Source organism: Temnothorax nylanderi, unplaced genomic scaffold (genome assembly GCF_030848795.1).
Source record: "Temnothorax nylanderi isolate EJ_2023f unplaced genomic scaffold, tnyl_v1.0 TNYL_tig0020_pilon, whole genome shotgun sequence".
In the NCBI taxonomy this organism is placed as follows: Eukaryota; Metazoa; Arthropoda; class Insecta; order Hymenoptera; family Formicidae; genus Temnothorax; species Temnothorax nylanderi.
The window spans coordinates 68,824-95,785 of NW_027249082.1; the positions used below are offsets into that span (position 1 = coordinate 68,824).

General features: G+C 43.5%; 2 protein-coding genes across 6 annotated transcripts in view; both read left to right on the plus strand.

The window, feature by feature from the left end:
- Positions 1–26,962, plus strand: part of Brp (ELKS/RAB6-interacting/CAST family member bruchpilot) — a 64,561-nt gene that overhangs the window by 34,063 nt on the left and 3,536 nt on the right. For 2 of the 5 annotated variants that reach the window (XM_071699828.1, XM_071699832.1), the window contains 9 exons: positions 15,114–15,281; positions 16,851–17,018; positions 20,246–20,509; positions 20,876–21,262; positions 22,650–22,952; positions 23,202–23,354; positions 23,436–23,624; positions 23,814–23,953; positions 24,171–26,400. In XM_071699828.1, the coding sequence (XP_071555929.1) occupies positions 15,114–15,281; positions 16,851–17,018; positions 20,246–20,509; positions 20,876–21,262; positions 22,650–22,952; positions 23,202–23,354; positions 23,436–23,624; positions 23,814–23,953; positions 24,171–26,400 (4,002 nt within the window). Of the gene's footprint in view, positions 1–9,181; positions 9,257–9,290; positions 10,989–12,254; positions 12,267–15,113; positions 15,282–16,850; positions 17,019–20,245; positions 20,510–20,875; positions 21,263–22,649; positions 22,953–23,201; positions 23,355–23,435; positions 23,625–23,813; positions 23,954–24,170; positions 26,401–26,962 lie in introns of those variants that run through there. The other 3 variants (XM_071699829.1, XM_071699830.1, XM_071699833.1) reach the window with 3 other exon arrangements.
- LOC139769076 (uncharacterized) lies at positions 315–8,566 on the plus strand. The gene is made up of 2 exons (XM_071699836.1): positions 315–983; positions 3,139–8,566. Exons 1-2 carry the CDS (start codon positions 741–743, stop codon positions 4,111–4,113), a joined length of 1,218 nt encoding a protein of 405 aa, XP_071555937.1. The 5' UTR covers positions 315–740; the 3' UTR covers positions 4,114–8,566.

Genomic DNA, 26,962 nt, shown 5'->3' on the forward strand with positions numbered 1-26,962 from the left:
GTCGACAGTTGCTCTCAGTAGCGAAAGTCTCGGTTGAAGAATACATTACGGCGTTAGAACTTGCCTCTCGTGACATCGCGCGACTAATCTGGAAATGCAAAGTACCTCGAAGACAAAAAGAAATGACCGAGAGATTGACTTTTTTCTCGCGTGCATACGCGAGAGAGAACGAAAGAAAGAGAAAATGGTCATCAATGGCATTCGTATTCCAAACGACATTCGGCCGAGTTTTGACGATCAGGAGGATGGACGAGACACGCTACGAAAAAATCGACGTCAGGCTGTACGAGACTTTTGGCTCGTCCCGTAAGAGAACAACTTTCATATCTATTACACTTACTTTTCTTTCCTCGATATTCTATTGTATAGATACATATATATATTATCTTTTTCTATATATATATTTAATACACAATATACGGAGACACATATATAATACCTACATACTATACACATCCTCTCATCTTCCTTCCGCGTGTATATCTTATACATATGGAATGTTCAGATTCTTTATATCTATATATATATATACGTATAAAGTATCTGTATAAGTATATATATAAGTACTTTATATGTATATATATGCACCGTCTCTCGTTATATGCATACGTACGCGCACGAGCGCATTTCCTGCGTATGTACGTGTGCATAAACGCCCGTGTTACAGATGTACATTTACATACACCCACACTACTTTTTACGTATTTGTTCTGCCACCATCTCGGCTGTTGATTCACTGAATGTTAACGTCCATTTATATATATACTCTCTCTTCTCGTTCTTGTACGCCTCAGACACGTTCTTGCCCATCACGACTTACCGCTATCATCGCCAATCGTCGTTATCGATGCACGAGCAGCGGGACGGTCCGAAAGTCGTCAAGTCGCGTCAAGCCGAGCCGATTCCAGGCCCAAGGGAGGACTTTGCGACTGTTTGGCACCGACCTGGTGCGAGATGCGATAATACGACGTCGTTCTCCTCGCGTAATCTTACTGTCTTATCCTCTCTATCATAACACCATTCGTATTTCGCCGATGGAAGCGCCGGCAGATCGACATTTCTCGCGCATACATTCTTTCTATGTAGTTTGCTTAAGGTTTAGGTGGTTTGATAAAGAGTCCGATTAAAACGGACTCGAAATAGACTTCCGACAAGGTAGATTTTTCATATTTTTTACTTGCCTATTTTGTTTTATTCCAATATTTTATTTTACATGTGCATCGTACATTATGTGTTATTTTCTTTTCATTTCTGAAGAACCGTGTTCCAAGACTTGAGAATAACAAAACTGCATTGTTATACTCTACGGCGAACATGCTTGTTATGTTTATATTGAATGTAATTCATTCGGGGAAATGCACCGGTCTGCCCGCGCTTCCACGAATCATACACAAACTCATCAAGATGCGTATCCGTGCGCGAGCGCTTAGCAGGCGATGAATAACGAGCGTTCCCTCACCGGCTCATTGGTCGTTGCTATTTTTTTTTCTTTCATCGAGCCGATAAAACTCAAGCCCCTTTTACTCACGCTCGCGGAACACCGATACGCATCCGCACGTGCATTCAAAAGAGATCTTGTCCATACGACGTGGCCGCGTTTCGAGCTTATAGCAAGAATAGCTGAGAAATCGCGAATTGCTATTCCTTGTTGATACAGATTACAAATTTTCGCGAATTTCCGAACAATTTCTTCGATAAATATCACACCGTTGATCGCGACGGAGACCGATGGGTTCTCTGGGGGAAAAAATCGGGTATAATACGTGAAGGAATACGTGTTAATGTAGCACGATGACAAATCATCGAAACGCCGCGCGCAGAAAAATGGACAACGATGTCGGCCGTACGTCGCGGTGGGCGAAAGAACTGCGGCGGCGCCCGGCGTCCGGAAGAGGATCACTGTGAGAAAAATTAAGTAAAAAAAAAGGAGAGAAATTCAAGCAAGCACATTGGAATGTTAGAGCGTGACCTTGCGACCGTGAGATCGTCGAAAGGACTTAACGTGGCGTTACCGATCGACGATCGTCGATCGTCATCAGTGATCGGTGCGGTGCCGATCGAACCTCAGAATAGAAATCAGGCAATAAAGACGCGAGTTTAGAACCAGACAGAGATCTGATCCTGAAAGAGAGAGAGAGCGAGCGAGGAATGAATGTCGAGACGCGTGAGTGAGGAGTTCTTCGCCGCTTCGATCGGTGAGAATCGGTTGACTCCTCAATCGCATTTTTTTTTTCGGAGTGACGAAAACGTCTTTATACCGCTCGGAGAAGAGAACGAAGAAGATTGTTTTGGAAGAAGGAAGCTCGGCGGTACGTCGCTTTTCTTTCGTCAACCGGGACGCTGCCGGTGCCACTTCCGCTTCCTCGAGACTGTCCCGCGAACCGAGAGATCGGAGAATGAAAATTGCGTGTGTCATTCACAGCCAGAATGCGTAACGAAGAGAAATATTGTTCCACATTTCGATATTTATCGATAAAGGAATTAAGTCCATCAAAATAGATCAGCCATTTATTTATAACGAGATCGAAAATTACCGTAAATTCACGCATTTTGCTGCTACTTTTTCAGTTTTTTACATATGTGGAAACGGATACTGTTATTTATTATTTTTATGGTACAATAATTTTTCAATCAACCTTTTTTAAGTTTCCGATAAAATTTGACAAAATGAAATTATTCTAGTGTGTATATGATGTTACAGTCCTTTTTGCGTTTTAAAGTATTTTTACAGATTTTTTCAAATTTGTTTATTTTTTTTTGCTTAATATAATAAATAAATCTTTAATACGCGATACAGCAGTGGATGATATTGCGCACAGCAAACGAAACTAGCTCAACGAACTCCGAAAGAGAGACGACAAACACGGGGGCAGTCTCATGCGTTAGCGAAGCCGCACCCAACCAACCATCTTTATAGTCACATCTTTGAAACCGCACCACTGCATACTTCACATCCAAGAAAATATTAAAAAAAAAAGAAATCAGACAACATCTCAACTACATCATCAAACAGACAAAAAAAAGATATTAGATCGCGAGATCGCGCTAGAGAGACACGACAGAGAAAAGAAATGGCGGCGCGAGAAAGAGTCGACGACCTGTAACCGTCTTCCCCGTTTGTTGCTTCTGTTGTATCAGGAGCTCAAAGCGACGAACGAGAGCTTGAAGAGCCTGCAGACGCAGCTGGAGCTCGCGTACGCCTCGACCGCGTCCTCGGGACACCCGGTGGTCGGCGGCGGCGGCATCAGCGGATTGGCGGGTGCATCGGTCATCGGATTAGGTAGCGTATCGGGGGGTGCAGGTGCTGGGGTCTGCGGCGGCGGTACCGTCCTCGGAGGTAGCGTGGCGGTTCCAGGCGGCGTGCCCGGTAGCACCACCCTGACCGCCATCATGGAGACGAAAGACGCGCGCATAACAACCCTGGAGAAGGAGGTGGCGTTGCTGGAAGCCGAGATGCAGCGGATTAAGGAGACCGGCGGTAGGCTGCGGGAACAACTGCTGAAGGCCATCGCTGTGCCAAGCAGCGGTGGTACTATACAGCAGCAGCAACAGCAGCAACTGGGTGGTATGGCGCAGTCGACCGGCCTGGGTGGTCAGCAACAGCCCGGCACGTTGCCCCTGGCCAGGGGACCGTCCATGATGACCTCGCTGGTACCGTACGGTGGATACGCGTCGTCCGCGGCACTAACCAGTTCGTTGCTTGCCGGTTCGACAGGTGGGACTACCACCGGGAGCGGCGGCGGGTTGGGCGTCGGTGGCGGTTCCTCGTGCCTGGCCGGCATCTCGTCGGGCGCCACCACAGGCGTGGTCAACCCGTATACCGATCGCTATGCTACAGATCCTCATCATCCTCATCAGATGCATCATCACCAGCATCACCATCATCATCATCTTCATCAGCAGCATCAGCTGCAGCTGCAGCAGCAACAGCAAATGCAGCAACAGCAAATGCAGCAACAGCAAATGCAGCAACACTTGAAACATTTAGAGCCGGCAGCGGCTGGCGCTCTTGCGCTGCACGCTCACACCTTCAACAAGCACGACCTGAACTTCAAACGGCAAGTAAGTTTCTTCATCAACAACGTGCGCATCGAAAAGAACGACGCCGCCTAGGGCGACACCTGGGACGGCGCGGGAGGACGGACGTTTCTCCTTCGGTCACAGGTACACGAGGATCATGATCGCGTCGTCGTCTTCGTCGTCTTTGTCGTCTTCGTCGTTGTGTTCATCGTCGTCTTCGTCGTCGTCGTCGTCGTCGTCGTCGTCATCCTCGTCGTCATCCTCGTCATTGTAGTTCTCGTCGGCTAGTTTCGAGAGCCATCGAGATCGGAGAGAACCAGGTTGATGAGGTCAATTCGAGATGAAAGAGAGAGAGAGAGAGAGTCGCAGATAGAAAGATCTGTTGTTCTCGTCGAGGGCGGACCATCCAAAAGGAAGGAGAATAAGTGTCTTCGGGGAAGAGGCTAGATCACCGCGAAGAGTCGATCTAGGTGACAGAAGGTCGAAGAAAAGGGCGTACATAGTACGTAGGATGACTTCTCTGTTGAAGGGGAGAGGAAGCTGAAGAGCTGGCGCCGGTGCAAGAGCGAGTCGGCGACTTCCCCACTCAAGGATCTTTCGATTCCCTTCGTCTTCTTCTCCGAAACATCGCGTATTACGCACGTACGAGACGGGAGTCCGTGAGAACTAAAACGACAACGCGGCGGATGAACGATCTCTTCGCGCCACGATGTCCCTGCTGAACCCGTCACGTTATAGCTGCATTTCGGAAAATTAAATGTTTATTATCGGATAATGGCTAGGGAATATATTTATGGCATTACTAAAAGTTTTCATTGGACCTTTACATTATGTTCATGCAAATATTAGCTCTAACATTTTATTTAGGCAGTAAGTAAATCAAGCTTTCGGTAAATGGTCCATTTAAATTAATTTACTTACAATTAGATATATTACGTACTTGAAGATAAAGTTATAAAAGTTTTTTTTACAATTAATTAATTTAACATTATATTGATTTGCTACTAAAATCGATTATTTAGAAAAATGTCTTCGAAAAGAAATATTTGGAACAGTCTCTTTCCTGGCTTTCTTATAAATTATTCGTCTTCCTATTTGAGTCATCGTATGATATGAAAAAGAGAAGCAAATAAATTTTAGAAGAAAATAAAACAAAATGTTAAATTCGTTAAACGATCATTAAATCGTTTAATAATATAAAAGATTAAAACAAAGCCACAACGATTTGATAAAGGAAAAACGTCTTTTGTAAAATCGATAATAATAGAACATGTTATGTTAAATTCGAGGCTGAATTCAGTGCCGAATACTTGCACGCACTATCCAAATTGTAGAATATGTGGAACGGTGGCGCGAACATTTAGTCGGAAATAGAATCTTTAGCCGTAACTAGAGATCACTTAGACAGATTTTGTCGCACGAACGTTTCCCTGAACAAGGTAGTGTATTGCTCCTTAGTGTATATCGCTCTTGCGAGTGAACGAGCTCGAAAGACGTCTACGCACGCGTTAATTTAAACGAACGAACTTGCAAACTTCGGATTCGAACTTTGCAAATTGCGTTTCGCTCGACACGAGCAAGTTATTATCTAGGCGGGCGAAAATGTCCCGTCGCGAGCGATCGGCCTAGCGTTATCAACCGCCGTTACTAACTTTCCCGTCTTCCTTCCTGGAGGAGCCCTTATAGGAGTCATTAGCGTGGATTTAGGAGTCACGTAAAATAAATTGTATAAAGCGATATCGCCATAAGTGTTTCCCGTAGTGTCGACCCGCGAAACGGACCGAGGTCGTTTTACTTCTCACCGACTCTCGTCGACCGCATACGTGCGCGTACCTGCTTTTCTTTATCACTCCGAAACCTTTTTTCTCGTCACGCGACATCCCGAAACGCAGAGTTCTCTATTTTTTGATTCGATTGTACTTAGATGTCGTAGGTATACAGGGTGAGGTCTTAGGTGATAGACGTGTGAGTGCAGAGCGTTACGTGAGACGGCCTCGCGATGGAAAAGTTTCACGCGCGTTTTATGGACGAAACAGCTTCTCGATAATGATGCAATTTTTTATGATAAGAATCACCATTACCAGCTAAAGTATAACATTACAACGTATCTTTAAACAGAATCTTAAAATCAAAGTTATATTATAGGCGTATCAATAATTCTATATAAAATTTCACATATTTTATAAGGCTTTAAGTCGCAAGATTTCAGAAGTTCCAAGAAATATAACAGCTCAGCCTAATATATCTGTCAATACAGCCCGCTTGTACGCACAATATTGACGTAGATATTTCACGGCAGCATGATAATTCTGTAAGTCACTAAACAGCTATTAAACTTAAGAAATCCACGAAAGTTGAAATAGCTTCGCCGAAGGAACAGATGCAATTCGATAAACGCGTGCGTGTTAGGTCCGAAGTTTGCACTTCCGCGAAGCAAAGTTTTCCTCGGCGAGCTATGTTTCGAGACCGCGCAACACGCGATTCATTTCCAACGCGAGGAATTCCCAGGTTGCACCCTGCAGATGCACAGACGTTCATACGTCGTTCGAAAAATCCCTCTGTGTTTATAGCGTGATAAACCTTCGGGCGATCTCTGATCTTCCGTTAACTTTCAGTAATAGCCCTCCAGAGGGCAAGAAAGAGGAAGGCTACCTGTTCCCGCGACACGACATCGCGGAGAAAGTGGAATAGGACAGATGTAGCCAGACATGTTCTTGGATATCAAGACGTCAAGCGATATTCAGATTTCTTTGCTTTCTTGAATATGAAACGTTATAAAACCATTACTAATACTTCAAGTAACGTTGAAGTGACATTATTCTTTTGTCCGAAATATCTACTTTAAAAAGTAATAAAGAAATTGCATAATTTGGTTAAAAAATGTATACATTGTATCCTTAAAAATTATTTTTCTTACGCAAACAGTATAGCATGACATACGAATTACTTATAATAATTTTTATACTGTAATTTCTTTCCACATAGTGACAAATAACAGTCACGTTATAATAAACATTCGAAAATCTAGATATTGTGAGACATCGTATCGGGAATATTCGATGAATCTAACGGATAGGTATCTTGGATATTTTTTGAATATACTCCGAAAGACCGACTATTCCGGATATCCAAGAACATTTATCAGATGTGGAAAAACATCGTCGAAGAGGCGCGAGACAAGAGGGAGACTTGGTATGCGAGGATTTCGGATCCCGCGGTGAGAAAGTCAATGAGAAAGTCGTTTAATATTTCGGTAGCTTCTATTACAGCGCGGTTAGAACAACCATGCGTACTCCTAAAATTCTTAGGCCTTAGATCGTGAATTTACGAGAACATTTGTTGAATCCTAAAATGTCTATTATATGAATGTGATGTTGTTTGTGAATGCGCGGCGACAGATTGAAGATGAAAGAAGAGATTACCAAAGGAGAGAGAGAAAATTATTCGAATGACACGCAGAGAGATCTGTTACATATAAATATATATATACATATACTTATATACATACATACACGTGCATTTCTAAATACATACGTATGTGAAGTTCATGTATTCACATACGCATATATGTGTGAAGATGCATATGCGTGTACGATGCGTGTGTAGGTAAGGAAAGAAAGAAAAGTATATCTGAAGCTTCCGCCGAAAGTAATATTTTCGTAGCTCACGGCGATTTTTAATCCTGCACCCTGTTCCCGATTCAGCCTTTTCTTCTCCTCCCGACACGTCCCGGGTAAATCGCGTGCATGGTACGGGCTATACCCGGTTTAACCATAATTAAATAAGAATAATGTACCACTCGAGTCGAGTGTTTCTAGCACAGGTGGTTGTGAGAAGTTCCCGTTCTGTTCCGAGCATATCACGCTTAAAATGTTCCCAACGATCCTTCTACTCGCCGAGGGCGGCCATGACTGCCGTCGAGATCGTGCGCGCGTTCCGAGGTTGTGACAATCCTTATTTTTCTACTCTCTGTGTACTCTAGATCGTAAGACGTCGCGATGCATTCGAGTATAACGCGAGGGTCCGACACGCGACAATCACCACGCCCGCGCGAGGGATGAGAACACCCGGACGTCGATTAATTAACGCAATTGATTAGATTCGAATTGCAGCGATCGCGAAATGCAATTTGCAGTGGTCGAGCTGGGTATAGCCCTGACTGATTCGTTCTCTATCCCCTTCGAATCTACCCCAACGTAACAAGCCGCGACATATGGAATCGCGACGACCGGGAAGACGGTACCGAGGGGGAGCCGCTTCCTCCCGCAAAACATAGCCCGGATGTTTCCCGGTGCCTCGACAACGTTCCGCGATCTCACTCGTGCGAAAGACGAACGTCCTGGATTTCACACGCTCGCAAGGTCAGCCTTATCTTTAAAGCTTAAACGGACGATCCTCTTCGGACTGCGCCTCCTAAACGGAGGAGACGGGCGAGACACGCTCTCGCGATAAATGAAAAACCGGCATTATAATAATGATGAAAAAGTGTTATAACCATGCTGCTGCTGCTGATGATGATAATAATAATGTGATGAAAAAAGTATAAGGAGGAGAGTTTGTTTTCGCGCGTTGCCAACCTCTCCGTTTCCGCGGTGCCGCGGAGCTGATCCTCCTTAATCCTCAGCAGAATCGACACCCTGGCGGACGATACGAGGATTCATCGGATTCATAATAGATCTCACACAGAGGAGGAGAAGAGAGATCATTGGCCTTTTTTTAGTTCTTTTTCTTTTTTTTTTGTTTGGCCGATTTATTTTGGCCGACATTGCAACGATGCATCCATCGCAGCTCGTTTCATTCTGAACTGACTTTGGTCAAAATTTACAAAAAATAACATACTGTCAAATAACATATTGAAATTGGTATCACACTTAACTCAAACGGCATTTTTTTTTAAGATCTGGATTATGTAAAAATATTACGCGTGCGTATATTTGTTTTATAAATATTTATTTCAGAATATAATTTTAATCGGGATTGTGTAATTTTTATCTTATGGCTTTGCTAGCAACATGATAATTTCAAGATCGCAGTTTAGAGATGGGATTATGGCAAATGCTTTTGCGCTCAAAGGACATTTTTCTTTGCTTGTATTCGTCTTGAGGGGACGAAGAAAATCAAGTTAAACCTATAAATGGTGGATGTAAATTTGTTTGCGCAGGTTGACTACTCGCGGATGAGACGACTGCATTTTGCATTCCAAACGCAAAAATCTCAACATACGAGTCGAATATTGGTAAATCATTTTCGTCGCAAGTTTATATCTTCATTTTAACGACATCGCATCTTCAGACGATCAAATCATGTCGGCGAAATTATCGGAAATTTAAATTATATTAATTTTTTTTATAACCAATTTGAATTACAACAACGACGACGAAGATAATTACGTGATCTTAGATCATATTACCATGACAACCATGACAAAAAAAAAGAAAAGAGAGAAAGAAAGAAAATTACATCCCTTTATTTTTCCAAAGTTCACAACATCCATGACTAATATGAATATCCTTCCCTCATCCTTCTCTCTGCCCTTTCTACGCTCAATATTTTCCTATTCCGTCAGAAAAAAGAATGCACTATTTCACATCGATTCACATGCATCGATACTTGCCACGCGACACGAAAACAATCGATCAAATATCATAATCATTGTGCCACGCATTCCACGTTCTTTGTCTCATCTAAGTCATCTTCATATATTAAAAAATGAAAAAATCGCAGCTATAGTTCTCGACTACGGCAGTCGATCTTACCATGCGAAAGTATTACATACTCATCGACAATTTCATCAGCTTCGCGCTCGTCGTGTCACTAGATCGAGTGTGGATCTTCGAGTCGCCACGAAATCATTCTCTCTGTTCATCGGGTTCGTGCTCATCTCTTCACAATCACGAATTAGTTTGACGTAGGCGTGTAAACACATACGCGCGAAAATCATCGCACGAGATAGATCGTTCGGTATAGCTTTCACGATGATCATCATCCGTCTATCTTCGAGTCGTGCAACTCGCATGGGAACTTAGGTCCAGCATGTTGCATGCGTCGTTAGGAGTTTAAGTGGTTGTAGTGTACGTCACATCGCAGAGCAGCCGTTCATTATCGTTCACGTCGTCATCGTCGTCATCCTCATCATCGACATTCGGCGATCTGCTCGTCAAGGCTCCTCGCGACGTTGTCCTTTCGTTAATCGAGGGATCATAGATTTATTTAACTTGATTGTAATCTTGATTGTAAATTATTATAAAGGGTTTTCCGAGCAAAATTATGAAAATTGTCTTTTATATACGTAAAAAATTTACCGTAATATTAATTTCGAAAGTTTCTTGCTAATATTATCGATTAAGGGAGGACTAGTTCGCGAGAAGCTGCCGCAAGCTCGCTCGTCCAGCATCGCTTTTATCGTCGTCGAACGATCGTCTTAAGCTCTCCCGGCGAGATCGCGCGTCATCGATTTCCCGTCTCTTATCTGTTCGCTCGCGGTGTCGTGATCGTTTCGATCATCGAGGATCAACGTTGATTACGCGAGGACTAGAAAAGGTGGCCGCGCCGAGAGAGCGCGCCGTACTAACGCGAGATCAAACGCGCGACTCGCCTCGCGCTCGCCATCGGCAAGTATACGAAATTGCCCACCGTCATTGTTTCGTAATCCCTCTCTTGCGTTATCTCCTTTATTTCTTTATCACTCCGTCCGTAGAGACCTTGATGTCGCAATTAGAGAGACGCATGTCGCTCCTCTTATTACCTCTTATTACCCTTTGATACCCCGCCGGCCTCGCTTTCGAGGCGCTGTATGCATGCTGCACGCGCGCGCAGAGAGTTTGCATCTGTCATCTAGCTCCGTTCGTCCCGTTCGGCGAATAAGACATACGTGGACGTCGGGATGACGACCATCGTCCACGAAGGTCCACGAACGTCGGATTACCTATCGGGAGAGCTAATTCGGCATTTCGTCTACGAGAGAGATGGTGAGGAGGATCATTTAGATTATCTACGAATCCTGTCGCGTTGTCGGAAAGATTTCTTTGGTAAAAAAATATTTTTTTTTTATCCTCAGCTATCTCTAATGTAATATTTGTTCAGTTTACGTCTAATATGTTTTTAGGGCCTATCTTTGGAATGTGTCGACACCTAAGACTTATAAATTTAATATGATAAAAAAATGTGATGCACGTCTTGATTGATTATTAGAGAAAAATGCAAGAAAGTTTAACACTAATCTAAGATTAAAAATTTATTCTTGCGAAAATAATTATCATTGATATCCGCATTATTATTTACGAGCTAGATTTACGCTTAAACATAAGATAGGCCCTGTGTCGGTCGGCGATCTTCTCTCATTTTGTGTATGCGTCGATAATTGACATTAATTGACAGCGAAATTGACGTAGATTAATATTGCGTGCCTCTTTGATGCAAGTTTATTATTATCGAATATAGATGATAAAAGAGGCAAAATAACGAATTTAGTCGCATGATTCGTAGATAAGATAAATGTTACCTCTTGCCCGATAGAGCTTAAGGTACAATTAACACTTAAGATAGAGCTAAGTTAGCGATAAGTCAGCAATGGCAGTCCCCAATTCCGCAGAACTCTTCTGACAATCCGATGAATTGATAGTAAATGTCATAATTCTAGACCATATTCCCTTGTTGCCAAAGTTTCTCAAATAATTAAATACAGATTAAACACAGAACTGAATTAAGATAAAACATGGATAAGCTTACCAGTTTACTATTAATTAAATCGCGAGTTAATTTATAATATGCGGGGCATGTCCTAAAACCTCCGATCTTAATTTTAACAACAGACTCGACTAATTCGAGGCTGATTTTTCTTTAATTGGAATGAGTCATATAATATTGATTTTAAAAGTGACAACTTTTTCTCGAAATAAATTTACAAAATTTATATAATCCAAATCCGTTGCCCATTCAAATTCAAGTGAGTTTATCTCAATGCTATAATTGGAGATTTAATTACCGAGTTATCTGATAAATATTAAAGGACTGTAATAAAAGTATGTGCTTGTACTCCGAAATTTTCCCCGGTTGAAAAATTGACTCCGAATTCGCCGAGGAGTCTGTCATTATAATTAAGGTCGTAGATTCCGGGACATCTAAGATATAAGGACGCAAAACGGGCAGACGTTTCGTTCGGAAGAGGGACAGCGGAGTTGGACGGCCTTCGTGGTGAGCGAAGCATTATTAAACGTGGTGCCCCAATATTCTAGCTTACTGAGGAGGTAAGGAAATTCTTCACCCGCCCAAGAAGCTCTTCCGAGCCACCATCATCATCACCACCACCTTTCCTTCTCCGTTTCCATCTACATGATTACCGTATTACGTAACGGAGTGTTTCGATGTATACCGTAGCCACTGTACTTGTTACTCTCTGTATATCTTTCTGTCTCTGTCTCTTTCTCGAACTCTATCTTCCTACTGGCGTGAATCGTTGACCGACTGTCTCGCAATCATCATTTCACGCATCTCACGTAAAAAGAAAAAGAAAACTATACACACCGGTCTCTAGACAATGATTTCTTAGAGGAAGACCGTCACTCTCCCAGACTCATCAGTCAAATTCATCCATCCCATATCGGTCGGAAGAGCGAAAGGAACGAAAGACTTTCGTTCACCTCCGTCCCATCATTCGACAGTATCGTCGTGTGCGTGTGCGTGCGTGTGTGCGACCTAGTGACACCGTAGATAAATAATCATCGTAGACATCATCATCGTCGTCGGAGCGACGGAGTGCGCGCCCTCCGTCACTTCGTCGATGATTTTGAGGATCGACGCGGGGCGATATTGCCGCCGTCGTGAATGCCGTGATAGCCGCTGTCGATTAAATCGATAGCCGACGGCGGACGGGAGCGAGTTTGCGTTTTGAATTTCCTCTCCCAAATACGGACGCAGATTTCTCAAACATCTTCGCGTCTGAGAGAGGAAATACGATTCGCTCGTTTCTCGTTTGGTGTCTTGACTAGATGAGACGCATGACAGAGGTCCTCTTTTCTTGCTACGTGTGAATCAAATGATTTTTATAGTTAATTGAGATACTGTCTTACGTTTAAAATCACCCTCACGCAAGATAAAGAAATTATTGTATTTAGGGGACTAATATAAGAGTAATATATTTATTACAGTAATATATTATTTATTGCAAAAATGAAAGTCTGAGGAGACATTTTTAGAAAGCAATGTTCATTTACTTACATTAAAATCCAAAGAAAAAAAAAATTAAAATAAGAGAATTTAACCTCCTCATATGCTAATTATTCTCTAATTAAGCCAACATTTTCTTTGGCTCGAAGTCGAAACTTTAAAGCTATGCAATTCCCAGAGAGGACCTCGTGAAATCGCGTTCTCGCTCGCGTTACGTAGTGACTTTTACCTAGGTAGTGATTAGTCAGTAGTAGCTGTGTTGCGTTTATTACGACTCTGCTTTGAGATCGTCGCGAGATCTCGCGTTCCGGCGATATGTCGCGACGAGCCTCTTCACGCGGCCTGCCAGCAACACCAGAGTAGACGAGCGTAGGTACGTACACGAGAATAAAAGAGACATATCGACGTGAACAGGTCCCTAATATACCTCTACCCTTCCCCCGTGCGTGCGCGTGAGATTACGCCTCTCTGTGTCATATGTCTCCCCACCACACTTTGCTGTGTGTGTACACGTGTGTGCATATATATTTACTTATATACGAATGTGCATAATCCATACGTATAAATAAATACATATATATGTGCATTTTTTACACCTCCAAAAAAACACTGTTCGTAATTTTGTTACCGCTGGCCTCTCGATTACGCTGCATGCTTCGTGCAAATCCTATCCGAGTACGACGACGACGTGTCTTTTTCTTCCTCAATTTTTTATTATTTATAAATTCTCTCAATAATTGTTACGCTAAGAAAATTCATGTATGATTGGGGCAGTCAGTTCGGTCGGTGGAGTCGGTAAATCTCGACGGTTTAACTAACTCAACCCGAGATCTCACCCCTCTTTAGATTATAGTTCCGGCTGTTGTAGATAGAAGGGGGAAGTTAGTTAACCGCGATTCTAACGACAATTAACGATGCTGTAAAGTTTAAAAATTCCCCAATAAATTCCTAAATAAATTAGCTCAAAATTCAAGAGATCAGTTCTTAAATTTGGGTTCGACCGAAACTGGCTCGCACACGTAGTTTCTTATTTGACTTTGTAATTAGGTCATGATCGTAATAGCTTGAGAATATCAGCCTCCTTCATTAATCCGCTCAGGAATTATGCGCCAAGAAAGGCGCATAAATGAACTAAAAATAGTGGTGGAATCGGAGCAGGACGACAATGCGACTTGATTTTTAATCCTCGACGTGGAAACTTTTTGCAGGGTCAATCGACTCGCGCCACGTCGACGTAATTTTAATTAAAGAAATCTCGATCTTTTTGAACAGCGGCTTGTGTCAAAGTCCAACGGCAATTAAGTAACTCCGTGGTTATATCCCGAAAGGCTGTTCGCTCGGAAACCAATTTCGCGCGCAATTTGGATCAGGAATAATTAAAGATATGCAGCACGATCCAGGCGCGCAAAGTGTGTTATACTAGAACGTAATATAAGATCAAAGAAGATCTTTCCTAAGGCTATCGTGGTACCGCAAATATTGTGGAATACTATGTTTTATTAATTCAAGAATCAATTAGATTTGTAAATTTTTTCCAGTTAACTCTCGAAGATAAAGGACTTAATAAATAGGAAATACTTAATTCTTGGCCATTAACAAAGCATAAACTACGATCGCTTCGACAGTTTCCGATGCTTTTGCCTTGAAAGTTATCGCTTTTGCTACCAATTAAATTAGAATCCAAATGAGCCCGCAACTAACGGTTTCACGTAAAAAAAAAGATTTCTGCGCGCATCTTTGCCGGGTCTTTATCACACCGTTATCATCGTCGTCGTACTCGGTCATGGCGAAGAGCTGACAGGCGGTTTCAATGCCTCCGTCGCTCGTTGCCATCGTCGCTACGTCGTCTGTTGTTGTCGTCGTCATCGTCGCCGACACGGACGGAGCGCAGGGACTGATCCTCGCCTGGACGACGAATCTTTTCGCAGCTGGACGAGCTCCGGATGGAGGTACAGCGACGGGAACAGGAGCTGATGGGGATGTCGACGAAGATGAAGACACTTGAGGAGCAACATCAAGATTACAATAGGCACATCGCCGTGCTCAAGGAGTCTCTCGCCGCCAAGGAGGAACATTATAATATGCTGCAGGCTGATGTGAGTGTAACTTTGTTCTCTTTCCGATTTATTTAAAATATGTAGAGGCATAAAGTTACGTATTATTTTTCATATAGTTAAATTTTATGGTTTGTTGCAAAATTGTAAAAGGAATTTGAAGATATTTAACAAATAATGATAGTCCTATTAAGAAAATAATTTTATTTTAACTTATAGAAAACAGTAAGTTTAATTATGCTGTTGTAGTTTGATTGAAATTTTTTACTCTTAGAAATTTGCGTTTAGAAGTAACTCCGTTAATCATTTATCATTGTTTTTAAAGGCACAAAATTTCTCAATACTACAAAAGTTTTGAAATGTATGAGAATTTACAAGGACAGGAATTTGCTATACGTTTTCGGTAAACAAGTTTACCAGCGGTTTTGTTATTCACACTGATGCGAAACTAGAACACAACCGAGACTTGGAAATCGATACCGAAATTTCCGACCGCATCTCTCAAATTCGGGTATTTGTCACGTTCTCTAGTGTGTGGTTGCAACAAAATTCCGTAACTTATATCCTAATGCTGTTGTCCGAAAACTTGCATGACAGATCATTATCTTAAATGAAGAAATCGTTGGTTTAATTTTACCAGCCTTTACATGTTTTTTAACTTAACCCCTTTAAATGAATAAACGCGGAGATCTAAGAAATTTCTTCGAAAGTCTAACATCGAGTAAAACTGACAAAGCTGCGAAATCGAATTTGAACGAGGTGATCTGAAATGTTGACCCAACTCACGCAAGCCTCATGAATTCTAAAACGATCATTGACGCGAGAAAAATCCTTGATGCAAACTTTGCTCCAATCTGAACTTATTCCTATTTTCAATCCGTAAAGTAAATTCTTGATTTTCGTTGTTCCAGCATCTTACAAGATATAGTCTTCTGGTTGTAAGATGCTCAAAACTACGAAGAGAAAGAATTAATTTTTTATAAAAATTTCGGGATTTTATCTCACAGTTTTAACAGTAGAATTAGTTAAAAATTAATAAAAATTAAAAAATACTTAATAATGAAAAGTAGAAAATCTGCTTTTTGTTCAGAATTGCTTAATTTTTTTACATCGTAATGTTGCATCACTATAACACCGTGGTAAAGAACACCTTCTCCAAATTAACTTTTCAAAACGACCTCCACAAAGAAAGAGAAGAGGGTACAACTATAGTTCCTTAAATCTTTGAAAGAGCTCTTCGAGAAGGGATTTCCAAATGAGTTAGGTAATCGGCGACGCGTGACTGCGATCACAGCCAGTTGATAAATCGGTCCGACGACTCGGGATTCAGGTTAAAGCTACAGCAAATCGCGTGTTTCCGGAAAAAAATTACCGACGAAAAGAGGAAAGCCAAGCCATAGCGGAAAACTGGGTCGAGGTTCTCTTCTCTCTTCTCTGCTCTCATTCCTTTCTTCCTCACTAATGTCGCATCGCGTCCCGTCACGTGTACGTGCGTAGTACGTATTGCGCGCTAAATATTCTGAATTTGGACTCGCCTGGAGGGCTTCTCTCGTCGGCCGGTCCTCGGCGACATATCCTCTCTTTACCGTCATTCCGTTCCGACATGTTTAGGTCGAGGAGATGCGGCAGCGGCTCGAGGAGAAGAATCGGATGATCGAGAAGAAGACGCAGGTGGCGATGCAGGCGCAACAGGAGCGCAATCGCATGAACACCGAGCTGACCGAGATCAAGGATCACATGGACATCAAGGATCGCAAGATCAATGTTCTGCAGCGCAAAGTGAGTTCTTTTTCTTATTTATTCCACTTTCAGTTTCCTCGAGATGCAGTCGTCGAAGGGCTCCATTCACTTCCGTTCCATTTCGTTCATTTATTTTCAACTACTTCCGTCTACTTTCCATATTTTAGCCATTTTTGTTCGCGGACTCGTTGCCGTAACGTTTGCATTTGTCAAGAGCCGTACTCTTCGTACGAGGAATTACCTCATTGCGATTCATAACTCGAACGAGCGAGTATTATACGAGAAGATTGCCGGTTTGTAGCAGATAACTTCCGCGAAATGAATTTTCTTATCGCGCGCGCCGCGGCGTTTAGTCTCCTCCATCTGAGGAGAGATGCAAATGCAAAAGCGGACGAGTCCGGCAAAATGCTTTCTCTTATCGCGCAAAGTCAGTTAGCGCTTAAGAAAATATTTATGCTGGTATAGATAATACGGAGTATAGATTGTTTCGACGAAATTAATTGTCATTTTAAGGAAAAGTGTCGTAGGACGAGTCGCGAAGAGAAGCTTTTTGGTAGTATATATCTTTCTTCCCCTTATCTTCTCTGAAACCATAAAAACCTTATTATGCTTGCAACGTGCTCTTGCATAATAGACATCATCATTGCCTGATTTCCGCATGCGAAGTGAAATTGGCGCTAAAAATAGAATTATGGGTTTCCGTGTGTCTGAAAATTATTATTAAAAGTTATTTATCCTTTGGAAGAAACAATTGCGAAATTCACAAGTGACACATAAATATGATCGCAATCGTTGATTAATTCTTTCACCCCAACTCGTGTACGAAACTTACATATTGAGAAAGTAAAAAGAATGAAACAATACATAGTTGAATGATATGTAAATATAATAAACAGTTAATAAACACATTGATACTTTTTATTGATTTTATTGACAGAGCGATATCCATTTTAATGTATGATAATGATGTGGGGTGAAAGGGTCGAATCAGCAGGAGGGTTTAATAATATGTGTATATCCCGCGTCCCACACAGTCTCCCACACAGCGGAAGAATGGAATGCGCATGAGTACGAGTACGAAATTCAATCAATCGCCTCGTGAATTGCAATCGGCTCTTTGAGAGAATTCCGGGAGCTGATCCCGCGAGGGGTGACGTACGTGCTGACACTGCGAAACGTAAAACTATATCGGTATCGATCGCACGTGTGACGGCCGTAATCCTAAGACGAGAATTCCGATTGTCCCGTCATGGAATACATTTTTCATGCTTTCCCCGACACCGGACTGTTGATTTAGACGGAATGTACTTGCGATTGCATTTGATCGGAAACAATCCGCGTAAATATAACATAAAGTGAAAGGGAATCGTATATCGCGCGCGAAAAGACAAGAATGAAAATGAAACATATAGAGCCATATGTTATAATTTTGCAGTTCGAGTCATTTTCGAGATTTGTAATTTTTGTAAGAATCTCCTATAAAAACAGCACCAACGATAAAACATGGTGATAAAAATGCGCTACAGTTATCTCCCGGCTCTTTGTTCGTGACGGTGATTTTGAGCGTGCTTTGACGGTGTCTTCGCCTTTGATTACCGCTTCATCAGCTTCGTGAATACGACAAAGGTCTTCCCTTTCCTCCTCGGGACAGATGCGAGATCATCTAGGATTAGAGGCGCGCATCGTGTACTCACACAAAGTACCGAGCACTAATTGTCGCGGCGGCTGAAAAAGAGCGACCGACGCGCTCGACGTATCGGTCAAAAGATGCGATGCGCTCGACGTATCGGTGGCATCGGTGCATCCTCCGTGATGTTACAACACGGGAAAGGGAGAATGCGCATGAGTGTCAGTGGGTTCGGCCGTCGATTAGAACGACATACGATGTGTGCGTGTGTGTGTGTGTATGTGTGTGTGCGCGCACACTCGCCTGTGTATGACGTTTCTTGCAATGTTTTTACGTTTGCCAGTAGTCGATGTACAGTAGTTGCGGACATAAATGCAGTTTGCGAAGACGTTACATTGAGTTACACTGTGTTTGCGCCCGCAACGTTTTCCGTCACACATTTCGTTCCTGTTAATTCATATCTCCCTTTACTTTACGTTATGCGGGCGATAAAGTGTCGTTTGCAGGATTATATTATGTCTCTGCCTTATTTTTCGTCGTCGTTGCACTACGATCACACATTCGATTCTCACGCGTAGAGCCTTCCCTCCCGCACTCGACTGCAGGATAAGCTCCATAAAGAAATAAGAAGGTAAATTCATCCTGCCGCTTTGTATTTTGTATTATTTTCGTCTATTATTTATTTCTGTAATTGGTAAGTGCGCTTGTATTCCTATGTGAATACAAAGTTAATGTTGTTAATTGCTCTATTATTTTGCGTTGGTTATGTTTATATTGTGTACAAAAGATTATGTTAATTTGTAAAATATGAAATACCCCCAATCCCTTTCATTCTTAATTCTACTACTATTTGCTTAATAGATAATTGTAAGTAGATTATCTTATTGTTATACGCTATTGTCTAATTTATACGTAATACATTTCGCTGTTTATATTTCTGTATACATAATTTATGTTAATTTCTATATGTAATTTGAACATTTAATTTATATGAATATTACCCGTGCCATTATTGAGCGTCATATTTACGTTACGTTATGTTATGCTATTTATATAATCTATTATTTGCTTTGACACAAGCACCGTATTTATTTTTACATTAGCGTGCCTGTTGTGACGATGATGTCTGAGTATGATTATGTGAGTAAAAGAAGACCGACGAAAGTGCGTTGGCAGGTAGGTGATCACGTGAATTTACGTTAATCAACAATCCCATATCGATATCTCGTGGGACTACATTAGCATGCAGTCTGACCGCGAACAGGCCGAATTTATAATTCTCGTGAAGATCGCGTGAAGATCGTTCTGAGTTTAATTTCCTAAATGTAGCGTAATCTCGATGTGTACTAATTTATCTTTCCGTGCCCTCCTCTCTCCCTACAGCTTTTTACAAAATATGTAATAATTCAGTAAACTACACTAACATTTAACGCGACGTTTAATATGTAGTAAAATTTTCCGTAACATTAAAAGTTGATTTTGTAATTATATCGATTTCAAGATTGAATTATAGGGAGAAAAAGAGATCTCCTGGGATAAAGTAAACCATCTTGCTTGTTTCTCTATACTAACAAATCAATTGACGAATAAGTTAATGTTCGCCTTCTGAACTTACGGCTGAGTCTGCTGTTGACTTCAGATCGAGAATCTGGAGGACCTGCTGAAGGAAAAAGACAATCAAGTCGATATGGCCAGGGCCAGGCTGACGGCGATGCAGGCGCATCATTGCAGCAGCGAAGGCGCACTTAGCAGTCTCGAGGAGGCGATTGGGGATAAAGAGAAGCAAATGGCACAATTACGCGAGCAAAGGGACCGAGCCGAACAGGAGAAGCAAGAGGAAAGGGAATTGCACGAGAGGGAGATCGCTGAATACAAAATGAAGATACATACTTTGGAGTCAGAGGTGAGCGAGGCTAGGCGGAAAAAGTTTCTTCTTTAATTCCTCATCCCCGATCCACCATGCCATTAACATAAAATGAGTAACTCATTTTTTTATTTGTTAAGCGTCTTTTGAAGGTGGACTAAATAATAAGACATTGTAATGGACGAATAAATGTGCACACATCTAATGAAAATATCTAAAACAAATGCAACAAAATATTAATTTTCTGAGACATTTTTAAAATTATTTATTTTGATTAAATTTATAGTAATTTACAATATATGTGCAATTATTTTTATGTCTGTCACACATTACATTTAACTGTAAAAGATAACAAAGTAAAACAACGCTTTTAAATCTTTTCCCTTCATGTATACGAATCGCTAGGTCGAGAAATTGGGCGCACGTTTGGAGCGAGCGCAGGCGGAGAAGGACCGGCTCGAGGCGAAGCTCGAGAGCTCACAATCCGAGCTCGGTAAGAGCAAAGCTGAGCTGGACAAGGCCGCCTCCGAGGTCGGACGTAGTGGCGCGGACTGGGAGGCGGCGAAGCAGCGGCTGGCCAGGTTGGAACTGGAGAACGAAAGGCTGCGGCATGACATCGAGCGGTCGCAGGGCTACGGCAGAAGCACACTGAACTCATCCCAGGAGATGGAGCGCGTTCAGGAACGAGCCGACAAAACCGCCGGTGAATTAAGGAGAGCCCAAGCCGAGCTGAGGGTCACGCAAGCGGACAATGAGAGGGCACGTGCCGAGGCTGCGACCCTCCAAGAAAAGGTATATCTTCCTTATTCTTTTATCATGCATTTGCGACACCATACACGAACTTTAATACTGAATTATAATAAATATCCGAAATGTGTCATTACTAATAAATTTATTTTAAAAATTCTCTGCGGCTTTTTTACTCGCGAAGACTGTCGAGTTCGATTTGCCACAGTTTGTTAAATGTATGCCAACTATGTAATTTCGACTAAAGTTGTTTTACTACATTTTAACATTGTTCATCTGTGCGTTAGCAGATTGGTATATTACATTTCAGAATCGTTATTTAAGGTACTGTGAAAGTATTGCCCGTGTCCTAAATCGTGAAAAGGATGTAGCTCCGATTTGGAACATTTCGATCTCGCGATAACTTAAAATATCTCGTCTTCTTCGGTGTCTTTCTAGCGGGAGCGCTATTTATACATCAATTACAGTGCTATCGATTGATCGGCACAGAAGTAACCTGGACTACTTCGCTGGAGTATACGACCCGTGTAGACACGTCGCCACACTCGGCGATCTATTAATGGACGAAGGTCCCTTTCGGACCGCGACTCGACAGTTCCATTTGGACAAGCACTTTTCGAGGATCGTGCTCGAGTCGGTCGCGTATCTTCGAGGACAATCGGTTTTAATCGCGATCGATTCAAACGCGTTCTTAGCATCCACCTGGAAGGTTCCTCCTCGTCCTTGTTCCGTTTCTCCTGGACCTTCTACTCCTTCAGCCTCTCGTCCCTGCTCTCCCGCTGTGCTGCCTACATCTTTGCCCGCGCAATAGGATCCAATTTCCAATCACGCCTTCGTCTTGCACCCGGCGTCTGCACCCGGCAGCAAAGTAACGATCCCGCCACCTAAGTGACTGGAAAATTACTCGCGTGCATTACCATATCGGTCGTTTTTGAAGGAACATGGCTAAACGGTGTGCTTAAGTTCGCATTTACCCAGCTTGTCGTTTGAGCTTGTTCCGCGCGGAGACAAGTTAACGACAGAAAATGAAGGACCGAAAATGGGAACGAATAAATCTTTCTAGCGCGGAAAGTCGCGTTAATGTTATTCGGTCTCGTTTTAGTAATTTCTCCGTAATTGAGGAGTTTACTCTGTAAAGCGTACGCGTGAAGAAATCATTTCTCAACAATGTTGGAAGTATGCATAAACTTTCATTATTTCCACAATGTGCTATAATTCAGTATTGCAACATAAAAATGCATTTTTCATTCGAGATTTTTATCGCACCTGTGATATTTTTAAGGATTCTTAAAGAAATAGCAGAATTTATAATATAAAGAGAAATTGTCATTGCAGTATGTTCGATTGACTGCAGAAATGCGTTCAAATTTATAGTCTGAAATTAAATCGATTGAATTTACAAGGCATCAGCAAAAAAATTTTTTTTTCTAAGGTGGAGAAGAGTCAGGGCGAGGTGTACAGGCTTAAGGCCAGGCTAGAGAATGCTCAAGGCGAACAGGAGAGTCTGCGGGAAGAGTATGACCGAGCACAGGCGTCCGTGGCCCGTCTTCATTCCGAGAGGGACAAGGCGGTTGGCGAGCTCGAAAAATCGCAAGAGGAACTCGAGCGCACACAGGCCACCCTCGGCAAGGCGCAACTTCAGCAAGACAAGCTGCAGAATTTATTGGACAAGACACAGAGCGAGGTTGACAAGCTACAGGAGAAGCTCGATAAGTCACAGACGGAAGTTCGTAGAGTGAGTAATCTCGAAAAAATCAAAAGTATCGTGTGAACAGACAGTTTATTGCTATAAGTACCTTTATTATCTGTGAAACGTATATATTTTGTGTCCTGAATTATTTAACGTATATAAGTGAGTTGTGAAATAAATGACATCAATTTTAATCCTTTTTATAAGCTATTGCTGCTCTTATTAATTTATGCATATATTATATATTCACTGATTTGTTAAAGTTTAACATACGATACACAATAATTGTTGTAGATGCAAATGGAGAGAGAAAAACAGATCTACGACTTCGACAATCTGCAGAGCCAGCTTGACAAAGCGTTAGGACAGTCAGCGAGAATGCAGAAAGAACGCGAGGCGATTCAACTTGATGTGGATCGACTGCAGGACAAATACGAGAAAGCTCAGGTAAGCACAATTAGGCAAAAGTAAATGATTGTGAGATTTAAATTTAATAATGATTCGACTCGTGTCATGATTGTTCATTAGGTCATAATGCAGCGACTACAAAAGGAACGAGATAGCTTCCAGGAGGAGATGGAGAAGATGCACGAGAGGATAGAATTCCAACAAAATCAGATAGCTAAGATGCAACGCGAGAAGGAGAATGTACTCTCAGAACTCGATTTGGTGAAGGAGAGATGGGAGAAGATGCACAATACTCATCAGAAATTAACGGTAAGTTAAATTATCTTCTTAGCAGCATAGTAATGAATTATATTTGTTATAAGCTATTTCAAAATAATCTTGACATAGAGTATATTCTATTTTATCTGCCGACATTGATGTTATTCTGAGAAAAAATTATATTAGAAGAAAATTAAAATTTTTTTTCTTTCATGATTTTTCGAAATTGCGATGGAACAGTTGGAGCGAGACGACGCATTGACTGAAATCCAAATTCTAAAGGAGAAATTGGAGAAGGCGCAGTATTCCATGAATAAGGCTCACGAGGAGCGAGAGAACACCACCAAGGAATTTGAAAAGATGCTGGAGAAATATGATAGGTAATGCCGAGCAAACGTTTAAATTGGAAAGATCCTTTGAATATATCAACGTGACATGACTTAACACTTGACTTATAATAATATTACAGTACAAAGAATAAAGATGCTTGAAATAATTTTAACTTTAAGCACCACTGACGGAGTTTTCGTAAAATGTTTATGTAGGCAAATTATAATAAAGAAAACAAGGACTAAATATCTGATGGTGATGTGACAGGTCGCAGAGCGAGGTGTACCGCCTGCAGAACCGCATCGACGTGCTGGAGGCGGACAAGGACCGGCTCGAGCTAGAGGCGGAGAAGCAGCAGATGTTGGCGACCAAGTCGCGCGAGGAATCGCGTAAGGCTCAGGAGGAGCTGGCTCGGGTCCAGGAAATGTATGATCGCGCGGCGCTGCAGCTCGGTCGTACGAAAGAGCACGAGGAGAAATCCAAGGAGAGCATCGATCGGTTGAGCGTCGATTTAGAGATGGTGCGCGAGCGCTACGAGAAGTCGCAGATCGAGCTGCGACGACTGCAGAACGAGCGCGAGAAGCTGGTGGCCGACAACGAACGCGTCAGCTTCGAGTTGGAGCGTGCGCACTCACAGCTCAACAAGGCGCAGGCGGCAACGGAGAAGACGCAGGAGGAGCTCGCGCGCATGCAGCTCGAGATCGAGAAGATGTACGAGAAGCACGATCGTCAGCAGGCGGAGGTGAGGAAGGCACAGGGCGAGGCGGAACGGCTGCGCTCTGAGGCGGAGAGCGCGCGCGAGGAGGTCGAGAGGTATGCAACACGCTTCGGCAAGTACCAGGAGAGCCAGGAACGACAGAAGGAGGAGCACGAGTGGGCGAAGCTAGAAGTGGAGCGACTACGTGACCGTCTGGAGAAGGCGCTGGCGGAGCTTGAGCGCGCGCGGAAGGCCGAGCAGGACGCCTCGAGGCTGCGCGCCGATCTGGATCGTGCGGAAGGCGTGCGAGGTAAATACCAGTACGAGCAGGAGAAATGGCAAAGCGAGAGTAGTAGGCTACAGCAGGAGGTGGACAAGCTACGCGAGCGGTTGGAAGGCCGCGAGGCTGAGTTGAAGAGAACGCAGTCGAACCACGCCGAGCTCGAGGCGAAGCTGCACGAGGCGCAGCTTCAACTCGAGCGGGCGCGCGATGAGACCGGCAAGGTTACAGCGCAACAGGAACGCAATCGCTCGGAGATCGAGCGTGCGCGGATCGAGGCCGAGAAGATACGCGATCGGCACGACAAGGTGAAGATGCGGGCTGACGCTCTCGAAGCGGACAACGAGAAACTGCGCGTCGAGGTCGTTCGGCTGGAGCGACTGATGCAGACCGAGGGTAAGACGAGATCCGAGAGCGCGAGTATTGAGGTAGAGCGTTTACGAGCCAGCGTGGACAAGGCCATCGTGGCGCGCGATCAGGTTGAGCTTGAGGCCGGCAGGCTCGCGAAGGAACTCGAGAAGGCGCATTTGCAGGCCGCCAAGTATCAGGAAGCCACCGAGGCCAGTAAGAAGGAGCTTGAGCGTCTCGCTGCGGATATGCAGTTGCTGCGGGACGAACGCGACGCGCTGCGCCAGGAGCTGCGCCGCGTGCAACAACAACAGCAACAGCAGCAGCAACAGCAACAGCTCGCCGGCAACGAGGAACTTGCCCGGATGCAGTACGAGCTGCAACTGGCGCAACGCGAACGCGATAAGATGGCAGCAATTTTGGAGAATCGGGAGAAGCACTCGGAGAAGTTGAAGGAAAAGTTGGAGGCGGATGCGAAGCAATTGCAGGTGGAACGCGATCAACTGGTTATACAGCTGGAGAAATCGCAAGAAATGCTGGTCAACTTCCAGCAGGAGCTTAGCGCGAACGAGGCCGAGCTTGAACGTCAGCGCGAAGAGGCCCGTCGTCTTCAACAGCGAGCCCACGCGCAGACACCCGATCGCGCTGCCAAGGAGGCGCTTGATGCACAGATGCGTGAGGTACAACGGCTACAGCAACAGGTACAAAACTTGCAGCAGACGCAGCAGAAGGAGCGGCAGCGCGCCGAGCAGGCGGAGAAGCGGGTGCAAGAGCTGCAGAAGCAGCTGGCATCGCGCGGCGCCGAGACGACCCAGCTCGACGCGGCTCAGCTCGAACAGTGGCGGAAGCTATGCGAGACGGAGCGGCAGCGGGCGGACACCGCCGAGCGCGAAGCCTCCGACTTGCAGAAGCGGATACAGACGACGGAACGGCAATTGCACGCGCATCAACAGCAGATCCAACAGATGCAAGTCACTATGCAACAGCAGCAACAACAGCTGCAGCAGCAGCAGCAGCAGCAGCAGCAGCCCGCACAGCAGAACGGCCAGGAGGTCGCCAGGCTGAGAAAGGAGTTGGAAGGCGCGCGCGAGGAGATTCAGCAGGCGACCGTGGAGCGCGACCGGTTCCAGGCGCAGCTCGAGATGCTGTGTCAGGAACTGGAGAAGAATCAGGTTAGCGGCCGCAGGGGTGCCGACGCACGTTTCGGCCTCACGCCGTGCTCGCTCGTGCTGCTGACGACAGTTCACAATCCAGCCATTCACATCACCAATCATCATCATAAGCACCACTATCTCCATCAATACCTCAACTGTTACCATCACTATCCCGCGCACTCTGTTTGCACTTTATAAAAAAAGAAAAAAATATTATCCCCCGATGTGCAATCGAGTCGATTGTTGTGTCGAAAAAGCAGAACGATAAATCTCGTCTCTTCTTCTTCTTCTTCTTCCTCCTCTTCTCCGAAGACAGACGCGCACAACAGACTTTTACACACGCCACCAGAAAAAAAGATATATAACGAACAAATATATGTATGTGTGTAAATATGCGTGATTCGGGACCAACCAGACACGCTGCACCATTTACGCGCGCACATCTCTCTTATCTTACGTTATACATGTGTGTAAACAAATGTTCACAGCACAGTGCAACGTCCCTTCGACAGAAGATCATCAGTCCTTATTCCGACAACGATCTTTCCTTCTTTAATTCCTTTCTTCCCGACGATATTTC